The 20508-nt window shown below is 40.7% G+C and overlaps 1 protein-coding gene and 1 long non-coding RNA gene across 3 annotated transcripts in view; one reads left to right on the top strand and one right to left on the bottom strand.

The window, feature by feature from the left end:
- LOC130274138 (uncharacterized) overlaps window positions 1-20508 on the bottom strand; it is a 54494-nt gene that overhangs the window by 23738 nt on the left and 10248 nt on the right. The window lies entirely within an intron of this gene.
- Window positions 42-20484, top strand: TCF24 (transcription factor 24). Of its 2 annotated transcripts, XM_056522086.1 has the most exons (3): window positions 42-172; window positions 11049-11500; window positions 19773-20484. In XM_056522086.1, the coding sequence occupies exons 2-3, from the start codon at window positions 11063-11065 to the stop codon at window positions 19884-19886; spliced, it is 552 nt and encodes a 183-aa protein (XP_056378061.1). In that variant the 5' UTR covers window positions 42-172; window positions 11049-11062; the 3' UTR covers window positions 19887-20484. The 2 variants fall into 2 exon arrangements, with proteins under 2 accessions (XP_056378061.1, XP_056378062.1); XM_056522087.1 differs by lacking the exon at window positions 42-172 and having other exon boundaries at window positions 10820-11500.

The following is a 20508-nucleotide window of genomic DNA, read 5'->3' as shown; positions in this document are numbered from 1 at the left end:
TCCTATTGGGGTTTTGGTGCAGATGAGAGAGACACCAGCCCCACAGACATCTGCTGTGTCCAGTGATGACAGCCAGACCCTCATAACCAGGAGGACATCACCCTATCCCCATCATTACCTCCAGCCCTGACCCCACAGGCTGACTGTCTGCAGGACTCTCTTCTGGATCCAGGTACCTTATTCACTCAGCACAACACCCTATGGACCACTTCACTTTATTTGGTTCTGTTTATAATGTATCCAGTGTGTTAGTTGTTGCTTTATGTTGTATGATAGATTTCAACTCCCACCAGATCCATAATATTAGAAGATTGTTAATGTAAAGTAGAATATTTCCTGGACCATCAAAACTTAATGTGTAACCAGAACCACATTGTTTTACATGAATAATAATAATAATAATAATAATAATAATAATGATAACAACAGTAATTTGTTAATGTAAAGTAGAATATTTCCTGGACCATCAAAACCTAATGTGTAACCAGAACTACATTGTTTTACATGAATAATAATAATAATAATAATAATAATGATAACAACAGTAATTTGTTAATGTAAATAAGAATATTTCCTGGACCATCTAAATCAAATGTTTTACCAGCACCATATTGTTTTGCATGAATAATAATATTAATAATAATAATCATAGCAACAATAATACTAATAGCAATAATAATAATATTAATAATAACAGTAATTTGTTTATGTAAAGAAGAATATTTCCTGGACGATCTAAACCAAATGTGTTACCAGCACCATATTGTTTTGCATGAATAATAATAATAATAATCATAGCAACAATAATAAAAATAATAGCAATAATAATAATAATAATATTATTAATAACAACAACAACAACAGTAATTTGTTAATGTAAAGAAGAATATTTCCTGGATCATCAAAATCAAAGGTTTTACCAGCACCACATTGTTTTGCATGACTAATAATAATAATAATCATCATCATAGCAACAATAATACTAATAGCAATAATAATATTAATAACAACAGTAATTTGTTAATGTAAAGAAGAATATTTTCTGGACCATCTAAACCAAATGTGTTACCAGCACCACATTGTTTTGCATGAATAATAATAGAAATAATAATAATAATAATAATAATAATAATAACAACAGTAATTTCTTAATGTAAAGAAGAATATTTCCTGGATGATCTAAATCAAATGTGTAACCAGCACCACATTGTTTTGTATGAATAATAATTATAATAGTAATAATAATTTGTTAATGTAAATAAGAATATTTCCTGGACCATCACCACCATATTATTATTATTTATATACTTATTTATCCTTCGTTTTCTTTACATCCCTTATAATGACCCTATAGTAGAATTATGTGTTGAATAAAATAGGCAGCATAAGTGTATACAGAAGCAATGGTATATACACTTCCCTCAAGTCCATGGTCAAACTAGCAACTGTTTGTAAAGCTTCCTGACATATTTAGTATTGTTATTTATTTAGTTATTTATTTATTTATTTCATTTACCAGGATCCAAAAATGTTTTTCTTCTCTGCTACAAGTAGAAGCAGATTTATTAAAAACATAAAAAAACAAAACAAAGTTTCAAAACTTCTACTAATTGTATTATGAAAAGAAAGAAAAAAAATAAAGAAAATAAAGGATTATAACAGTAGAAACATTGTTAGGTGAAATGTAATATACAGAACAGAATTATAGTGTGTTTACTAATATTTAGGATATTTTGGTTATATATAATCTTCTGTATTTTTTTCTAGGCATCTCCTTTTAGAATATATTTTAGAAATTTGGCAATGTAGACGTACATGAAACTAGCTACCATATAATACATTAGAACTAAATATTAATATTAATTAGAACTAAATAGATAATATGCACAGATGGTTATAAAGGCGATAGTGTCTGGGCCGAGTATATAGCGCTGACTGTCTCCCCATTCTGCACTGCTGCTCTAAGGTGCGGTAATTTATTGGGCACTGTTCACACTGCATAATGTGCATATGTGCATAATTCAGTTTTTTTTCCAGCCAGTGTGCCTCCAGCTGTTGCAAAACTACAACTCCCAGCATGCCCGGACAGCCAAAGGCTGTCCGGGCATGCTGGGAGTTGTAGTTTTGCAACAGCTGGAGGCACACCAGAAATAACAAAATTAAATAATTCGGTATCAAAATATTTTAATCTCAGCAATGGTAAAAATCCTACATCACATAGGGAAATACTATTGTGGTTCTAATGTGAGTTTAATGCTATGACTTGTGGCAAACGACTTTAAATCTTGTACATACAAAAGCACATATAGGAAGGTATCATAACATTTGGGCAATGTTTTAAATTAATGCACTTCTATACCCTTATAAATATTGTCAAATATTTAGTGTATCCTGCCTATATTCCTCATCTGCCTACTAATTCCATATCTAAACCTATATCACTGCTCCAGCCACTGTAGAACTACAAGTCCCAAAAAAGCAATTACAGACAAGTACTAGGAGATTTAAGTGCTTTGAGAATAAACAGGTCATTTTATAAACCAGTCTATATATATATATATATATATATATATATATATATATCTCTCTATCTATCTATCTATCTATCTATCTATCTATCTATATATCCTGATAAATACAACTTTACAATGCCCTACAAATATACAATACAATCCTGTTGCATGTGTGTGCCATACCTGACCATAACCCACTGCTTTCCTTAGGGTGATTGCACATAATCCTGACTTATTTATTTACTTATTAATTTTTTTAATTATTTTTTTTTGCTGTATTGTGACTGGAATTTTTTTTATTTTTTTTTAAACATATTTATTTATTTCCCTTTTTTTTTAAACATATTTATTTATTTTTTTAGATTTTTGTTGTAAGGCAATAGTGAAATGCATTACCAACAGGCTTTTCTGTAGGGGGAAAACAGAAAAACAAAACCAAAACAAAAGTAAAATTACCCAAAACACAATTTTAACATGAGAATTGAAAAAAAGGCCAATCAAAAATCTTGTAGAAATGTGTGAAATTTATGGCATTTTTTTACAAGCCATCAAAAAAAAAAAAAAAAAGAAGCTTTATTTGAAAGAAGCCTTACTATGGGTATGACATTCATTCTTAGAGTATGTTCACACTACGTAATTCCCGCGGAATTTCATGGGCAGAATGCCACGAAAGGAATTACGCGGTGTGACCATAAACATCAGTGTGAATGGGTTTCTGCGAGACCCGTTCACACTGCGGAATTTCAGCTGCGGACAATTCTGCCGCTGAAATTGTTCCGCGAAAAGAAAGAACATGTTCATTCTTTGCGCAGAAGTCCGCGAACACTGCACAGCCATCAAAGGTCATGGCACAGTGCCGCGCGGTCCGCACGGAGATTCTGTTCATTATCCGTAGTGTGAACATACCCTTATCTAGGAATATATGGAATCTTAAAGGGGTACTCCGGTGGAATTTATTTTATTTTTTTTAAACCAACTGGTGCCAGAAAGTTAAACAGATTTGTAAATGACCTCTATAAAAAAATTTTTTTATCATTCCAGTACTTCTTAGCAGCTGTATGCTACAGAGGAAATTCTTTTCTTTTTGAATTTCTTTTTTGTCTTGTCCACAGTGCTCTCTGCTGACACTTGATGCCCGTATCAGGAACTGTCCAGAGCAGGAGAAATTCCCCATTGCAAATCTATGCTGCTCTGGACAGTTCCTGGAGAGCACTGTGGACAAGACAAAAAAGAAATTCAAAAAGAAAAGAATTTCCTCGGTAGCATACAGCTGCTAAAAAGTATTGGAAGGGTAAAGATTTTTTCATAGAAGTAATTTACAAATCTGTTTAACTTTCTGGCACCAGTTGATTTAAAAAAAAAAATATATGTTTTCCACTGGAGTACCCCTTTAAGTTTTGCAAGATGGTACTAGGATCTAGGATCTTTATGAGAAAATATGAAGAAGAAAAAACACACATACATACATTAACACAAGCATTTTTCTATTTTTGTTCAACCTATAGCGGTCTACATGAGCTAAATACCCCACCAGCTACAGCTACGGACCCCAAAAAATGCCACTTAATGAAGAAATAACATTGTAAACAAACAGCATTGTAGGCATAACTTTTTATATTTTCCTATTGACTTAAAAAATTAATAAATAAATAAATAAATAAATAAATATAACCTGTGCATCGCCCATGGCACCCCCCCCCCCCCCCAGGAATTTCTTTGCACTTAATTTCTCTGCATTTTAAAACATGTAAAGCAATTTCTTACATTACAATTAAGTGATAGGTTTATAGTAGAATCATGCCACCAGTTTTAATGCCACCATCCCATGCGTGCCTACACAAAGGCCTGGCGTAAGCACAGGCAGCAGGAAAACAGGAGCAGTTTGGCACATCCAATATAATCCAAGGTGTATTAGAAGTTCACTTATAAAATAAATACAGATCCAAAAGAAATGCCCCGCAAAACACTCTGACGTATTCTTCTTGGTCTATTTTGCTTTTTGGCTCTTTCCCAAAATAACCTCTGCTATACAATTATGATAGACTACGCCTCTATTTTGTCCAGCAGAAACACAACCCCCCTGGATCTGTACTGATCTATTCATAAACCTTCGGACTTTATTGGATGTGTCTGATTGTTTATGGGGCTACAGGACGAACTTGTGCTGATAAACTGATAGATTTCACCATGTAACATTTTATCACCTGGACTAGACGTCCTAAAGCAGTGGTCTTCAAACTGTGGCCCTCCAGATGTTACAAAACTACAATTCCCAGCATGCCAGGACAGCCGTTGGCTGTCCTGGCATGCTGGGAGTTGTAGTTTTGCAACATCTGGAGGGCCACAGTTTGAAGACCACTGTCCTAAAGGCATTAGTGTGCCTCATAGGAACAGGAGTTCTGCGCTCCACAACAAATAAACAGCCCCCCTAAAGGCCTAGATTTACTCATATTTGGACAGTATTTGGTTCTCATCTTGGAGCTCATTTTGCTCAGTATTTTTTCTCAGACTAAACCAGAAGTGGAAATGACCAGAGAAAAACTATAATGAAACGATTTACACATTTGTCTGCATTCTGGGCCCACTCCTGCTTATGGCTACATATTCTGATCAAAGTACTATGTGAGAACCCTTCCTAAGGCCTCCTTTACATATATATATGCGTCATGAGTCCCCCCCCCCCTCCAGCGCTGCAGAAAGTGCATCGGAGGGAAAATGAAGCAAGAACTGATCCCATTCATTTGAATGGGACAGTTCATAATCATCCGGCATCTCAGTTTGGATTCTGGATAATTGGACTCGCCGGACAGGCACAGACAGGGGAATGCATCTTGCTGCTTTTCCCCATCCGGCAATCACAAACAATGGACACATGATGAAGTTTTGCTGGAGCCGGATGCTGGAGGGAAACTGAAACTAGAACTGATTCCATTCATTTGAATGGGACAGTTCACAATCATCCAGCATCTCAACTTTGACGCTGAATGGTTGGACACCTGAGGGCACCTGATGCCGCAACGTTGTCATCAGTTATGGCATTAGTTGAGATTTAGGCTGAGTTCACCTGTGCTGAATGCCGGACATATGTGAACCCAGCCTAAGGTGTAATTTAAAGTTTCTGGGCAAAATTTGTATCAGGGGCCCCCACATACTGTGTAGCATTTATAGACATGTTATGACAGAGAGGTTATTGGGGCCTCTCAGACATCAGGTCCCAGTTGCATTCGACACCTTTGGCCCATTTACAGACATATTCATAACAAATATATGGACCAGATGTTTTTTTTTTTTCTATGTACAATTTAGGTTCCTGTACCATTTACAATTCTGTGTTATTTTTGTCAGCATTAATTTTGGTACAGTGTATGGCACAAAATTACATGTACTTATACATTAATATCTGTATCTACAGCAATAGGCTGTATGTCAAATACAAGTCACGGCTATCAATAGAGCAACAGTTTGTATTATCTGTCAGTAGCAACTACTATATAACCACAAATTATCCATACAAAACAAATCCTTCTATTCCCCTTTAAGTGATCATTGCCTATATAACAACATTTAATGTGCAAATATCCAAGAGTTAATAACATGAAATTAGAATAAGCAGCTTATGCAGGGAGTATACACATTTCATCAGGTTGTCAGAAGGATCTTGAGTTTTCCTTTTTAAATCCTTCTCCTTCTTTTGTAACACAAATAATATATATCATCTAGTTGATCTGCCCAATAATACAGCTGGTGTGAATGTGACGGTGACAGATCCATGAGACTGGAATCTTTCTATTGCTACTTTTGAATATTACCTATCATCAGGGCCGTATTTATATCTCTCACTGCCCTAGGCACTGAGCCAGAATACGTCCCCCCCAGTAATATGCCCAGAAACATCGTGCGGCCACTGGAGGACACGTGGGGACATAGCTTTGGCCACATGAGATCACCGGCATGTGGGGATGCGGCCCTACATTTTACAATGAATCGCTTGTTTTTGAGTCAAGGTAATGATAATTGGTCAGTGTTAAATCTGTACACAGAGGAAAACCAACATCCGATAAATGGATAGCACCTGTGGTGACCACCGGTGTTAATGGCGGGACCACGGGTGTGGCGGTGTAGGTTGGCCGGGTCAGATGGTATTAACCCCGGGGGCTGGATGGTATTAACCCCTAGTGTTCGTGACGCAAGTGTGGTTTTCGTGTTCCGGAACACCACACACCCGGATTCTCCGCTATCCCAATTGCTAGTAGTGAATAAAGAGTCCACAACCAGTTATGGTCAAACGAAGGCTTTACTGGGTAGAAGACAGGGGAATTATCTTCACAACTAAGGCCAGAATTCCCAGAGAGGTGGCCAGGACCCAGATGACCTTGCAGCTTGCTGGACCAATATACTTGTAATAAACTTGACTTGTAATTAGACTTGACTATGTGCAGGACTTGACTAGTTTCAGTGACTGAAGTTTCTGTGGCCCTCCAGATGCTGATCACTTGTCCTGAGATCTCTGGTAGTTGCTTCCCCAGCAAAGACTAAGATGAAAGAGCTGCCTGCAGCAGAAGAGCTGGCAGCAAAGAGAGCGAATTGCAATGGCCGCCCCTTTATATAGTAGGGGGGGGGGGCTGGGCTAAAGCCCATTGGTTAAGCTGTGGGTCATAGGTTAAGCTGGTGCTCTCTGGGAGTACATGTGACAACAAATCATGTGACTGCATAATATAACATGTGACAGACTTACTCACAGGTCCTTGAGACCTCCAAAGGTCCTTTATACTATCTTTACATAGGGATCCTGTTTATGCATTAAAGTGACGCACACACACTATATAAAACAACATGGAGACAACAGGGGGAGACCCTGCAGGGGAGCCCCCAGGTCACTGAGGGACTCAACCTGACAGGGCCTACAGGTAGTACAGGACTGTATACCTGTACTGGGACATCACACATCAAAATACAGTGACTGCCTAACACCAAGTAATGGGGCTGGATAACACCATGATACTGTAACAGGATGCCCTCCCCATGACTGGATAACACCACCATACCATGTCTAAATAATACCACAATACTGTAACAGTAACTGACGCAACTGATGCCACAACTGTATGGCGGACAGGGGGATGCAGTAAGCTGTGTTCCCCTGTCTGGTGCCCTCCGACGTGTCCAACCATCCGGCGTCAAAATAGAGACGCTGGATGATTGTGAACTATCCCATTCAAATGAATGGGATCAGTTCTAGCATCAATTTCCCTCCGGTGCACACTAGAGGGAAACTATGTCGGTCGCCTGATAAATGTGAACCCAGCCTTACTTCTCTGATTGGAGATGTTCACTTTGCTCGATTATCATGGTTCCTTGCTATAGGGGGCAGTGTGGCTGAGGATAAGGGGAACTGTAGATCGGAAGAATGAGGGCAATGTGGCAGACAACTGTCTGTGTGTGTGGGAGTGGGTGGGAGACTGTGGCTGGTAATATGGGGGCAATATGATAAACACTAAGGAGTATTTGAAATAGCTGTATAAGAACAACATGGCAGATATTAGGTGGCACTGTGGCTGGCATTATGGGGGCAATGATGGACACTGGGGGAATATTGTGGCTGCTGATACAGAAGAAATGTAGTAAGATGTAAACTATGAAATGAATGGGAAACATAAAATTAAATTGTTACATTAAAATATTAGCTTAGTGCAACAGTTCCACGTCTGCCTTAAATATGTCCTTTTCTTTCGCATTGATACTGCTAGGCGCAACCAGATGCCACAATACAACATCACACAAACTCCCTAGCTTGGGATTCATGCATGGCATTGTGGGGTACATTTACAAAAAGCGTCATTTTGTGTTTATGGGCATGAATACATCATCATCCATCATGGCGGAAGCTGGGGGGCTGCTGAATTTACTTTTACTAAGCAGAGTCAATAGATGGGGTCATTAAATCTCTGTTCAAAGAAACTGGAACACCGACCCTCGATGATATAATAAAATAGTAAAGGCTGCACAGTGAGCTCAAATCTACATATTGACACCTTCATTGTCTGGAGAAACACTTACACAAGGCAAACTTCGGAACGGGGCCCCGGCAGCCTGCTGGAAGCGACCGTTCTGACCCCTGCAGGAAGCCACGGCCGGCCCACCCCCTCCATGTATCTCTATGGGATACATGGAGGGGCCGTGTCGCCACCGCTCCATGTAGGGGTTGGTACTCCCCCTTCCAGCAGACTGCCGGGGCCCTGTTCAGGAGATCGTGGAGGGTCCCAGCGGTTGGACCCCCCACGATCTATAACTTATCCCCTATCGTTTGGATAAGGGATAAGTTATTTTTCACTACAAAACACCTTTTTTTTAGGGTATTCTGGAGGCAAAGGAATGTTTTCAAATCAACTGGGGCCAAAAAGTTAAACAGATTTGTAAATTAATACTAAATGAGAAAAAAAATGGTGCAGCTCACAATCTTTACACTGACCGAGGTCTGATGGGCATTCACCTATACCCAAGGTGTAAACAATATAAATACAAATAAATCTAGTTTGCCCGACCTCAAGGAAGGTGTATAGAGTTTTAAAAAAATATGAAGAATAATTAAATTATTGAAAACCGTGCTTCAATTGTAATATATATTCTTTACTTTATTAAAATGAACAGTATCTAATAAACTATCTTCACACAGGGCCCTTGTGTGAAAAATAGAATAGACAGTTCACAATTATTAATAAAACATTAAGCATAAAATAGACATAAAAATTGTAGCCACTAGTGAATAACTGTTCATTTGATCCTGTTGAAAATATTTAAGTAATGTTATATCAACCAGCGTCCATAAATGTCACTAAATGGTTAACACAGGTTGCAGCCTGGTTATTTAATCTTAAGTATTCAGATGTTTCTGAATGTTCAGATGTTTCAGAAATGTAGCGCTATAGCCTAAGTGTAGAGCACTATAGCACAGGTGGCAGAATATGTTACCAGTCTCTGGATAGTCGTCCGCTGTAGGTGGAATTAGGATACCAGCGATCCTCCCAGGGTTGCAGGAGTTGAGCGCTGGCTTGCGCTGGCGATGGCAGGTCTGGTCTGCACCGGACCGATGGAGAGCCGCTCACTGATGGTGGTACTCACTGCTGTAGGTAGTTGGCAAAACCTCGTGGGGTCAGCGTGTGATGTCACTGGTAACCGGCTGGAGGCAAACGCTGGAGACAGAGGCTGGGACCAGAAGCTGTGCGTGCTCACTTGATGGAATAGGCTGGGCTACCAGGTAGCGATAGTTTTATAGGAAGCTGGCTGGGCGCAGGGAATACTTCAGTAAATGGATGTTCAGGCAGGACTCTGTCACAGACGCTGACCCCACGAGGTTTTGCCAACTACCTCAGCAGTGAGTTCCACCATCAGCGAGCGGCTCTCCATCGGTCCGGTGCAGACCAGACCTGCCATCGCCAGCGCAAGCCAACGCTCAACTCCTGCAACTCTGGGAGGATCGCTGGTATCCTAATTCCATCTACAGCGGACGGCAATCCAGAGACTGGTAACATATTCTGCCACCTGTGCTATAGTGCTCTACACTTACGCTACAGCGCTACATTTCTGAAACATCTGAACATTCAGAAACATTTTGAAACATTTGAATACTTAAAATTAAATAACCAGGCTGCAACCTGTGTTAACCATTTAGTGACATTTATGGACGCTGGTTGTTATAACATTATTTGAATATTTTCAACAGGATCAAATGAACAGTTATTCACTAGTGGCTACAATTTTATGTCTATTTTATGCTTAATGTTTTATTAATAATTGTGAACTGTCTATTCTATTTTTCACACAAGGGCCCTGTGTGAAGATAGTTTATTAGATATTGTTAATTTTAATAAAGTAAAGAATATATATTACAATTGAAGCATGGTTTTCAATAATTTAATTATTCCTTCCTTGAGGTAGGGCAAACTAGATTTATTAGATTTGTAAATTACTTCTATTTAACAATCATGATCCTTCCAGTACTTTTCAGCTGTTGTATACTATAGAGGATGTTGTGTCATTCTTTCCAGTTAAATCACAGTGCTCTCTGCTGACACCTCTGTCTGTATCAGGAACTGTCCAGAGTAGGAGCAAATCTCGATAACCAACTTCTTCTGCTCCGAACAGTTCCTGTCACAGACAGAGGGGGCAGAAGAGAGCACTGTGGTCCGACTGGAAAGAACTTCACAACTTCCTCTGGAGCATACAGCAGCTGATAAGTACTGCTGAAGTGGAGTCACGAACAATGAATATGTAAATTGAGCCATTAAGCCCTGCCCCCTGATCTTCACCCTGATGTGGGTGAACTGGCTGACAGTTTTCCTTTAACACTTCCATTAGAACCCTTTTCTGACCAGTCCACATCTCTGGAGAAACTAACTTTTGGAATCTAGTGATAGATTGGGTGCCATATTTTGTATGCATATAACAGCATTTTCTGACATAAGATGCTTTACATACCTCTCAGTATTACTCACGAGTGACTAAAATCTAATACTTCTGTATTGTTGATTCTTGCAGTATTCACTGTGGCTATGGTGGAGAAAGTCCAACGCCCTCTGGCGACCAGTCTTGTGCACAGCAGAGAAGAATCTCCAGGGGGCTCTGAGAAAAGTTCACATATTTCCTTGGGAAAAGGAACATTAGAAGAACCAAAGGCAGGAGGAAGTAATATGGGAGGTCGTCCAGCTGCTGCCAATGCTGCCCGAGAGAGAAATCGGGTGCAGACTCTGCGACATGCTTTCTTAGAACTACAGAGGACATTGCCTTCTGTGCCTCCAGACACAAAACTCTCAAAGTTGGATGTTCTCATACTCGCCACCACCTACATTGCACATCTTACCCGTAGTCTCCAGGAAGAAGATGAAAACAGCCACAGCCATCAGTCCGCAGCCCCCAGTAACTCAGGCAGCATCAGTCCAGACCTTCTAGGAACCCTGCACAATGGGGATGGATACTTACATCCTGTTAAGGTATGGGGATAAGTTCCCAGTGCGTCATCAAAAATCTATTCCAACCATGACTTCTCGTAACCTGGGCAGATGGGCCAGGCTAGGGAAAGTATGAAGGCAGTGCCTCATAGCAATGCATCATGGATGAGAAGTTCTGGAAACATACATGAAACAGGCATTTCAACATATGGAGGATTATTTAAAATGTTACTGTCTTTAAAAAAAACAAAAAACATTTGTCATGTCAAAAGTTTTGATCAGTCAGGGTCTCAGCATTCATCTCTAGATATAAAAACAAAAACCACAGGGTAGGCAGCAAAACCGTAGAAGTTTCCTCAGGAAGAGGGGTGCAAATGGCAAGACATACAGTCCGAGTCGCAGACCGCGTGCATAGATTCCAAACGTATGAATCCAGCAGCACACCCAAAGATGTCAAGTGCAAAATAGCAGAGCTTCATTGGCCCATGTTCACATTGCAACGTTTCTATCACACCGCTTGATAAAGACCGTGTGATACCGTCGAAATGTTGCATTGTGAACATGGGCCAACAAAGCTCTGCTATTTTGCACTTGACATCTTTGGGTGTGTTGCGGGATTCATACATTTGGAATGTCTCGATAGAAGAGACTTTACTCATATCCGACTCATTACAGCGGTTAGATCGTGTGAGGTGGGCAGGTCAGCTCTTATTTTTTACAACAGTAACGCTTTAAGTAAATTTAATATCCTTCAGTTATTATATACATAGTGATATATAGTTGATAAGGCTGGAATACGTATCCATCAAGTCCAACCTATAGCCTTATTGTTATAGATTCAGGGGGGATAACAAAATAAAAACCCATATGAGGCAGATGCCAGTTGCCCCGTATTGGGGGAAAATTCCTTGCTGACTCCAAATATGTATCAGAATAAAACCCTGGATTACCGTCCCATGTTGGAAATCTAGTACCATAACTTGTAACATTATATATTTAAGATAGGCCCTTCATGATCAGCTCTCTAAATGCCGCTGTCAATAAACGTGTCCCTCACTGATTCTTTTTGTTGGCATACACTATGCTGAGGGTAAAATAACTGCAAGGGGGTGACAGCTAGCTGTTCCTACGCCCCTTCATTAATTTCTTTATATGACTATTCTCCCATTGCCCCATGCCTTTCTAGTTCATGAGATCATAGAAAACAATGGCCATTTTTTGTGCTACATTTAACCCTTGAGGACTGAGCCCTTTTTCACCTTAAACGGGTTCTCCGGTGCTTACACATCTTTTCCCCTATCCAAAGGATAGGGTATAAGATGCCTGATCGCTGGAGTCCCGCCGCTGGGGACCCCCGAGATCATGCACGCGGGACCCCGTTTGTAATCAGTCCCCGGAGCGTGTTCGCTCCGGGTCTGATTACAGGCGACCACCGGGCCGGCAGTGTGTGACGTCACGCCTCCGCCCCCATGTGATGTTACGCTCCTCCCCTTAATGCAAGCCTACGGGAGGGGGCGTGATAGCTGTCACACCCCCTCCCGCGTGCTTGCATTGAGGGGCGGAGCGTGACATCACATGGGGGCGTGACGTCACAAGCCGCCCACCCTGTAGTCGCCGGTAATCAGTCCCGGAGCGAACACGCTCCGGGGACTGATTACAAACGGGGTCCCGCGTGCATGATCCCGGGGGTCCCCAGTGGCGGGACTCCCACGATCAGGCATCTTATCCTCTATCCTTTGGATAGGGGATAAGATGTGTAAGCACCAGAGAACCCCTTTAAGGATGCAGCCTGACGCAATTCTGACCACTATCACTTTATGCATTAATAACTCTGGAATGCTTTTACCGATTATTCTGACTCCGACATTGTTTTTTCGTGACATATTCTACTTTAACACAGTGGTAAATTTTCGTCGTTACTTGCATAATTTCTTGGTGAAAAATCCCAAAATGTCATAAAAATTTTGAAAATTTAGCATTTTTCTAAATTTGAAACACTCTGCTTTAAAGGAAAATGGATATTCCAAATAATTTACGGTATATATTGATTCACAAATACAATATGTCTACTTTATATTTGTATCATAAAGTTGACATGTTTTTACTTTTGGAAGACATCAGAGGGCTTCAAAGTTCAGCAGCAATTTTTCACAAAATTTTCAAAATCTAAATTTTCAGGGACCAGTTCAGTTTTGAAGTGGATTTGAGGGGTCTTCATATTAGAAATACCCCATTATATAAACTGCACCCCCAAAGTATTCAAAATGACATTCAGAAAGTGTGTTAACCCTTTAGGTGTTTCACAGTAATAGCAGCAAACTGAAGGAGAAAATTCAAAATCTTCATTTTTTACACTCTCATGTGCTTGTAGACCCAGTTTTTGAAATTTTATAAAGGGTGAAAAGCCTCCCAAAATTTGTAACCCAATTTCTCTTGAGTAAGGAAATACCTCATATGTGGATGTCAAGTGCTCTGTGGGTGCACTACAAGGCTCGGAAGGGAAGGAGCGACAATGGGATTTTGGAGAGTGAGTTTTTCTGAAATGGTTTTTGGGGGGAATGTCACATTTAGGGAGCCCCTATGGTGCCAGAACAGCAAAAAAAAAAAAAAAAGAAAAAACAACAACAACATGGCATACTATTTTGGAAACTATACCCCTCAAGGAACGTAACAAGGGGTCCAGTGAGCCTTAACACCCCACAGGTGTTTTGACGACTTTTCGTTAACTTTGGATGTGTAAATGATTTTTTTTCACTAAAATGCTGGTTTTCCCCCAAATTTTACATTTTTGCAAGGGGTTATCTTTGCAAGGGGTTTTTGTAACCCCATCTCTTCTGAGTATGGAAATACCCCTTGTGTGGACATCAAGTGCACTGCTGGTGCACTACAATGCTCAGAAGAGAAGAAGTCACATTTGGCTTTTGGAAAGCAAATTTTGCTGAAATGGTTTTTGGGGGGCATGTGGCATTTAGGAAGCCATAGGGGCCAGAACAGCAAAAAAAAACCACATGGTATATTATGTTGGAAACTACACCCCTCAAGGAACATAATAAGGGGTACAATGAGCCTTAACACCCCACAGGTGTTTGACAAATTTCTGCTAAAGTTGGACAGGAAAATAAAAAATTTGATTTTTTTCACTAAAATGTTGATGTTACCCCAAATTTTTCATTTTCACAAGGGGTAATTGCAGAATTTAATAAGGGGTGCAGTGAGTATTTACACCCCTCTGGTTTTTGACAGATCTTTGGAGCAGTGGGCTGTCAAAAAATAAAATTTTTCATTTTCACGGACCACTATTCCAAAAATCTGTCAGACACCTGTGGGGCATAAATGCTCACGGTACCCCTTATTACATTACCTGAGGGGTGTAGTTTCCAAAATGAGGTCACATGTGGGGGGGTCCACTGTTCTGGCACTATGGGGGCTTTGTAAACACACATAGCCTTCAATTTCGGACACATTCTCTCTCCAAAATCCAAATGGCATTCCTTCTCTTCCGAGCATTGTAGTTTACCCGCAGAGCACTTTACATCCACATATGGGGTATGTTCTTACTCAAAAGAAATGGGGTTACAAATTTTGGGGGCCTTTTTTCCTATTCTCCCTTGTGAAAATGAAAAAATTTTGGGTAACACAAGCATTTTAGCGAAAAAAATTTTTTTTTTCATTTTCACATCCAACTCAAACGAAAATTTGTCAAACACCTGTGGGGTGTTAAGGCTCACTATACCCCTTGTTATGTTCCGTGAGGGGTGCAGTTTCCAAAATGTGGTCACATGTGGGTATTTAGTGTTTTGCGTTTATGTCAGAACCGCTGTACAAATCACCAATTTAGACCTCAAATGTACATAGTGCACTCTCACTCCTGAGCCTTGTTGTGCGTCCGCAGAGCATTTTACACCCACATATGGGGTATTTCCGTATTCAGGAGAAATTGCGTTACAAATTTTGGGGGTCTTTTTTTTTCCTTTTACCCCTTGTGAAAATTAAAAGTATGGGGCAACACCAGCATGTTAATGTAAAACATTTTTTTTTTTTTTACACTAACATGCTGGTGTAGACCCCAACTTTACCTTTTCATAAGGGGTAAAATCCCCCCCAAAATTTGTAACGCAATTTCTCCCGAGTACGTAGATACCCCATATGTGGGCCTAAACTGTTTCCTTGAAATACGATAGGGCTCCGAAGTGAGAGAGCGAATTTGAGGTCTAAACTGGGATTTGAATCCGCCACAAACATACCCCACGGCAGTGTTTCCCAAACAGGGTGTCTCCAGCTGTTGCAAAACTCCCAGCATGCCTGGACAACAACAGGGAGTTGTTGTTTTTCAACAGCTGGAGGCTCTGTTTTGGAGACTTTTTTTTTTATGGGGGAGGGGGACTGTGTAGGGGTATGTGTGTATGCAGTGTTTTACTTTTTATTTTGTGTAGGTGTAGTGTAGTGTTTTTAGGATACATTCACACGGTGGGGTTTACAGTGAGTTTGGGCTGGGAGTTTGAGCTGTGGCGGAAAATTTGCCGCATGTCAAACTTGCAGCAGAAAACTTGCTGCAAACCCACATGGGGTTGGGGGGGAAACCTTCAGCTGTTGCAAAACTACAACTCCCAGCATATACTGACAGACCGTGCATGCTGGGAGTTGTACTTTTGCAACAGCTGGAGGCACACTGGTTGTAAAACCTTCAGTTACCTAACTCAGTATTTTCCAACAAGTGTGCCTCCATCTGTTGCAAAAATACAACTCCCAGCATGTACAGTCTTTCAGTGCATGCTGGGAGTTGTATTTTTGCAACAGCTGGAGGCACACTGGTTGCGAAACACTGAGTTAGGTAACAAACTCGGTTTCACAACCAATGTGTCTCCAGCTGTTGCAAAACTGCAACAATCAGCATGAATTGACAGCCGAAGGGCATGCTGGGAGTTGTAGTTTTGCAACACCTGGAGGCACACTGCTACAACTCCCAGCATGCCCTTTGGTAGTCTGTGCATTCTGGGAGTTGTAGTTATGCAACAGTGAATGCACACTTTTTCATAGAAAAAAATGTGCCTCCAGCTGTTGCAAAACTACAACCCCCAGCATGCACAGACTACCAGGGTATGCTGGGAGTTGTAGTTGGAACACCAGCTGTTGCAAAACTACAACTCCCAGCATGCCCTTTGGCTTTGCATGCTGCGAGTTGTTGCTAAGCAACAGTAGGAGGTGACCAGACCTCACCTCCTGCTGTATCCTGCCGCAGGGACCGATCCTGCTGCTCCTGTCGCCGCCACCGATCCTGAGGGGACCCCCCACCGTACCAGGGCAAGGTAGGAGACCCCCCGCCGGCGCCGACCTCCGCTCCGATCGCCGTCCTGATTACCGCCCAGCAGGTCCGTGATCGTGAGGCCGCACCCATGCCACCTCACTCCTGCTGGGTATGGGTGAATGGGGCTGTCTCGGACAGCCCCATTGACCCTTTTTTTTCTGGGTCACCAGAGACCCGATTGACCCGGAATAGCAGAAAATCGCAGGTCTGAATTGACCGGCGATTTCCGGCGTTCGCCGACATGGGGGGGGGGGGGGACCCTCCTGGGCGATATGCCGGGATGCCTGCTGATAGATATCAGCAGTCATCCCGTTCCGATCACCATGTACGGAGACACGGTGATCCAGGAAAGCTGCACCATAAATGTACGGCGCTGTGCGCTAAGTATTTTTCAGCAGCACGGTACATTTACGGTGTTCGTCCTTAAGGGGTTAAAGGGGTACTCCAGTGAAAACCAATTCCTTTTAAATCAACTGGTGCCAGAACGTTAAACAGATTTGTAAATTACTTCTATTTAAAAAATATTAAAAATTCCAGTACTTATCAGCTGCTGTATGATCCACAGGAAGTTGTTTCCTTTTAAAATTTCCTGTCTGTCTGACCACAGTGCTCTCTGCTGACACCTCTGTCTGTTTCAGGAACTGTCAAGAGCAAGAGCAAATCCCCATAGTAAACCTATCCTGCTCTTGACAGTTCCCAAGACAGACAAATGGCAGATAGCACTGTGGTCAGACAGAAAAGAAATTTAAAAGGAAAATAACTTCCTCTGTAGTGTACAGCAGCTGACAAGTACTGGAAGGTTTAAGATTTTTAAATAGAAGTAATTTACAAATCTGTTTAACTTTCTGGCGCCAGTTGATTTAAAAAAAAAAAAATTTCCACTGGAGTACCCCTTTAAAAGAACATGCTGTGATTTTTCTCAAGTCTAGAATAGAATAGAATCCAGTGCAAAGCACTCTGTATGAATCTGTATTGGATCAGAGGCTGCTGTGTGGATCTGTACAACTTGCAGGTTACATAAAATGTAATGTGCACATGGGCTTGCGACCAAGGGGCTTTCACTGTATGACCTACCTTCTTAATGGTTAGGCCTTGTTCACATTGCCATCTGACTCCGCTATTTGGAGTCCCGTCGGCAATCCGGCCAGGAGGATAGGAGTTTAGCGGAGAAAAAAATGTTGTTCTCTGCTAAAATCCTGTAAAATGACCTGGTCACCGACAGACCCCATGCAAGTGAATGGGGTCCGTCATGACCCAGTAGAAGCAGTTTGTATCCGACCAGTTTCAAGGTCTGATCAGCTTTAAAAAAAAAATAAAAAGCCGACTGGACCCTTAATGGGTCGGATGCAAACGGCCGCGTGAACCTAGCCTTAGATACAGAGAATTATGTCCATGTTTTTTGTTTTTTTTTGTTTTATTGAAAAGTAAAAAACCATCGGCATGACAAAAAGGAAAGGCAGGCAAAAGTACAGACATATCAACATTTACAGAGCATAAAGTGCACAGTGCCTACCCAACTAACAACAGCATAGACATATAAGAGCTAGCCAATTAATAACCATGAACAAGAGAACAAGTGCTCGCAGGCGCCAAAGGAACATAAAAGTAGGTCCACTGTCATAATAAAACTAGAACACACTTATAAAAGTAAAAGGGGTACTCCGGTGGAAAACTTTATTTTTTATTTTTTTTTAAATCAACTGATGCCAGAAAGTTAAACAGATTTGTAAATTACTTCTATTAAAAAATCTTAACCCTTCCAGTACTTATTAGCGGCTGTATACTACAGAGGAAATTCTTTTCTTTTGGGATTTATTTTCTGTCTGACCACAGTGCTCTCTGCTGATACCTCTGTCCATTTTTGGAACTGTCCAGAGCAGCATATGTTTGCTATGGGGATCTTCTGCTGCTCTGGAGAGTTCCTGATATGAACAGAGGTGTCAGCAGAGAGCACTGTGGTCGTGACAGAAAAGTAATCCCAAAAGAAAAGAATTTCCTCTGTAGTATTCAGCTGCTAATAAGTACTGGAAGTATTAAGAATTTTTACTAGAAGTAATTTACACATTTTTTTAACTTTCTGGCACCAGTCCCACATCTGTTAAACACTTATGGGAAATCCTGTGGATATATCGCAAATGTGCAGATTTGAATATCTCAGTAAGGTTTATTCACACTGCAGAATTTCTGCTTGTTGAATTCAGCCTCAAATCAAAGCCCATAGACTTCTATGGGATTCCGCACTCCCATTCAACCTTTTGAAATTCCGCTTGCAGAAATTCAGAAGTGTGAATGGGAGAGTGGAATACCATAGAAGTCTATGGGCTTTAATTTGAGGTGGAATTCCACAAGCGGAAATTCTGTAGGCCCCATGCTTCCTCTAAGCAGTTTTAGTGCCAAAGCCAGAAGTGGATCCAGTAGGAAAAAGAAGAATACGTTTTTCATTTATATTTCCCGTTCCTTTGAATCTAATTCTGGTTTTGGCTCAAAAACTGTAGTAACAGTTTTATCCAAAGACTGCAGCCTAAGCCATCATTTTGGGTCATATCTCCTGACACAATTCCTTTAAAGGGGTATTCCAGGCCAAAACTTTTTTTTTATATATCAACTGGCTCCGGAAAGTTAAACAGATTTGTATATTACTTCTATTAAAAAAATCTTAATCCTTCCAATAGTTATTAGCTTCTGAAGTTGAGTTGTTGTTTTCTGTCTAACTGCTCTCTGATGACTCACGTCCTGGGAGCTGTGCAGTTCCTATGGGGATATTCTCCCATCATGCACAGCTCCCGTGACGTGACATCATCATTGAGCAGTTAGACAGAAAACTTCAGAAGCTAATAACTATTGGAAGGATTAAGATTTTTTAATAGAAGTAATTTACAAATCTGTTAAACTTTTTGGAGCCAGTTGATATAAAAAAAAAAAAAAAGGTTTTGCCTGGAATACCCCTTTAACATTGCTGAGCACACCAAAGCACCAGAAACTAAAAGTGTGTCATTTTCTTCTTTTTAGAAATGGCCCATGAGATCAAGACTTTATATTGGAGCCACTGGGCAGTTCCTTCATCAGTCCTCAGGACCAGAAGGCCTGGACCAAGAGGAGAACGTCCAAAGATCAGAATGCTGAGGATGGGACTTTTCACTGCGCTGAAATATTTGCTTTTATTCCCTTGGAAATCTCTGCATGGATCACATTCTGCCTGATGCTTTATAAACTGGAGAACATACTGTACATGGTGCCACGTAACCCAACCATAGAAGATCAGCAAATGTATGAATGACAATAAGAAAGAAAAAATGAATTAATGAAATAAAGCAAAAATCTTCCGACACATCTATGGTAAGATTAAGGTAAGGCAGGGTTTCCACTTGCCAGATTTTTGGTAATCTGCCACTGTAGTTTTTGAGCCAAAGCCAGAAGTGGATCCAACAGAAAGGAGAAGTATAAATCAATCCTTTATATTTCCCTTTTATTTTTAATTCCCTTTTTAGCTTTGGCTCAAAACCTGCAGTGGTAGTTATCCAAAACACTGTCAAGGGGTTACGCAGCCTTAGTCTATTAATAGTTAAATCTCATTATAAAATATATTTAAGAGGCCACTGTAAAACTGAATACACTGCTACAATTCACATGTGGTTTTTCTTTGCCAAGGAAGGGATGGACAGTAAGGGAATGTTCACACTGAACCGGCAGATTTATTGCAGAAATCTCATTGAAAAATGAATTCCATGGTGTATTCGGGCCTTAA

The sequence above is a fragment of the Hyla sarda genome, chromosome 5 (assembly GCF_029499605.1).
Source record: "Hyla sarda isolate aHylSar1 chromosome 5, aHylSar1.hap1, whole genome shotgun sequence".
NCBI classification, from domain to species: Eukaryota; Metazoa; Chordata; class Amphibia; order Anura; family Hylidae; genus Hyla; species Hyla sarda.
The sequence above is the reverse complement of the archived record's forward strand: the minus strand, read 5'-3'. Positions and strand labels throughout refer to the sequence as shown.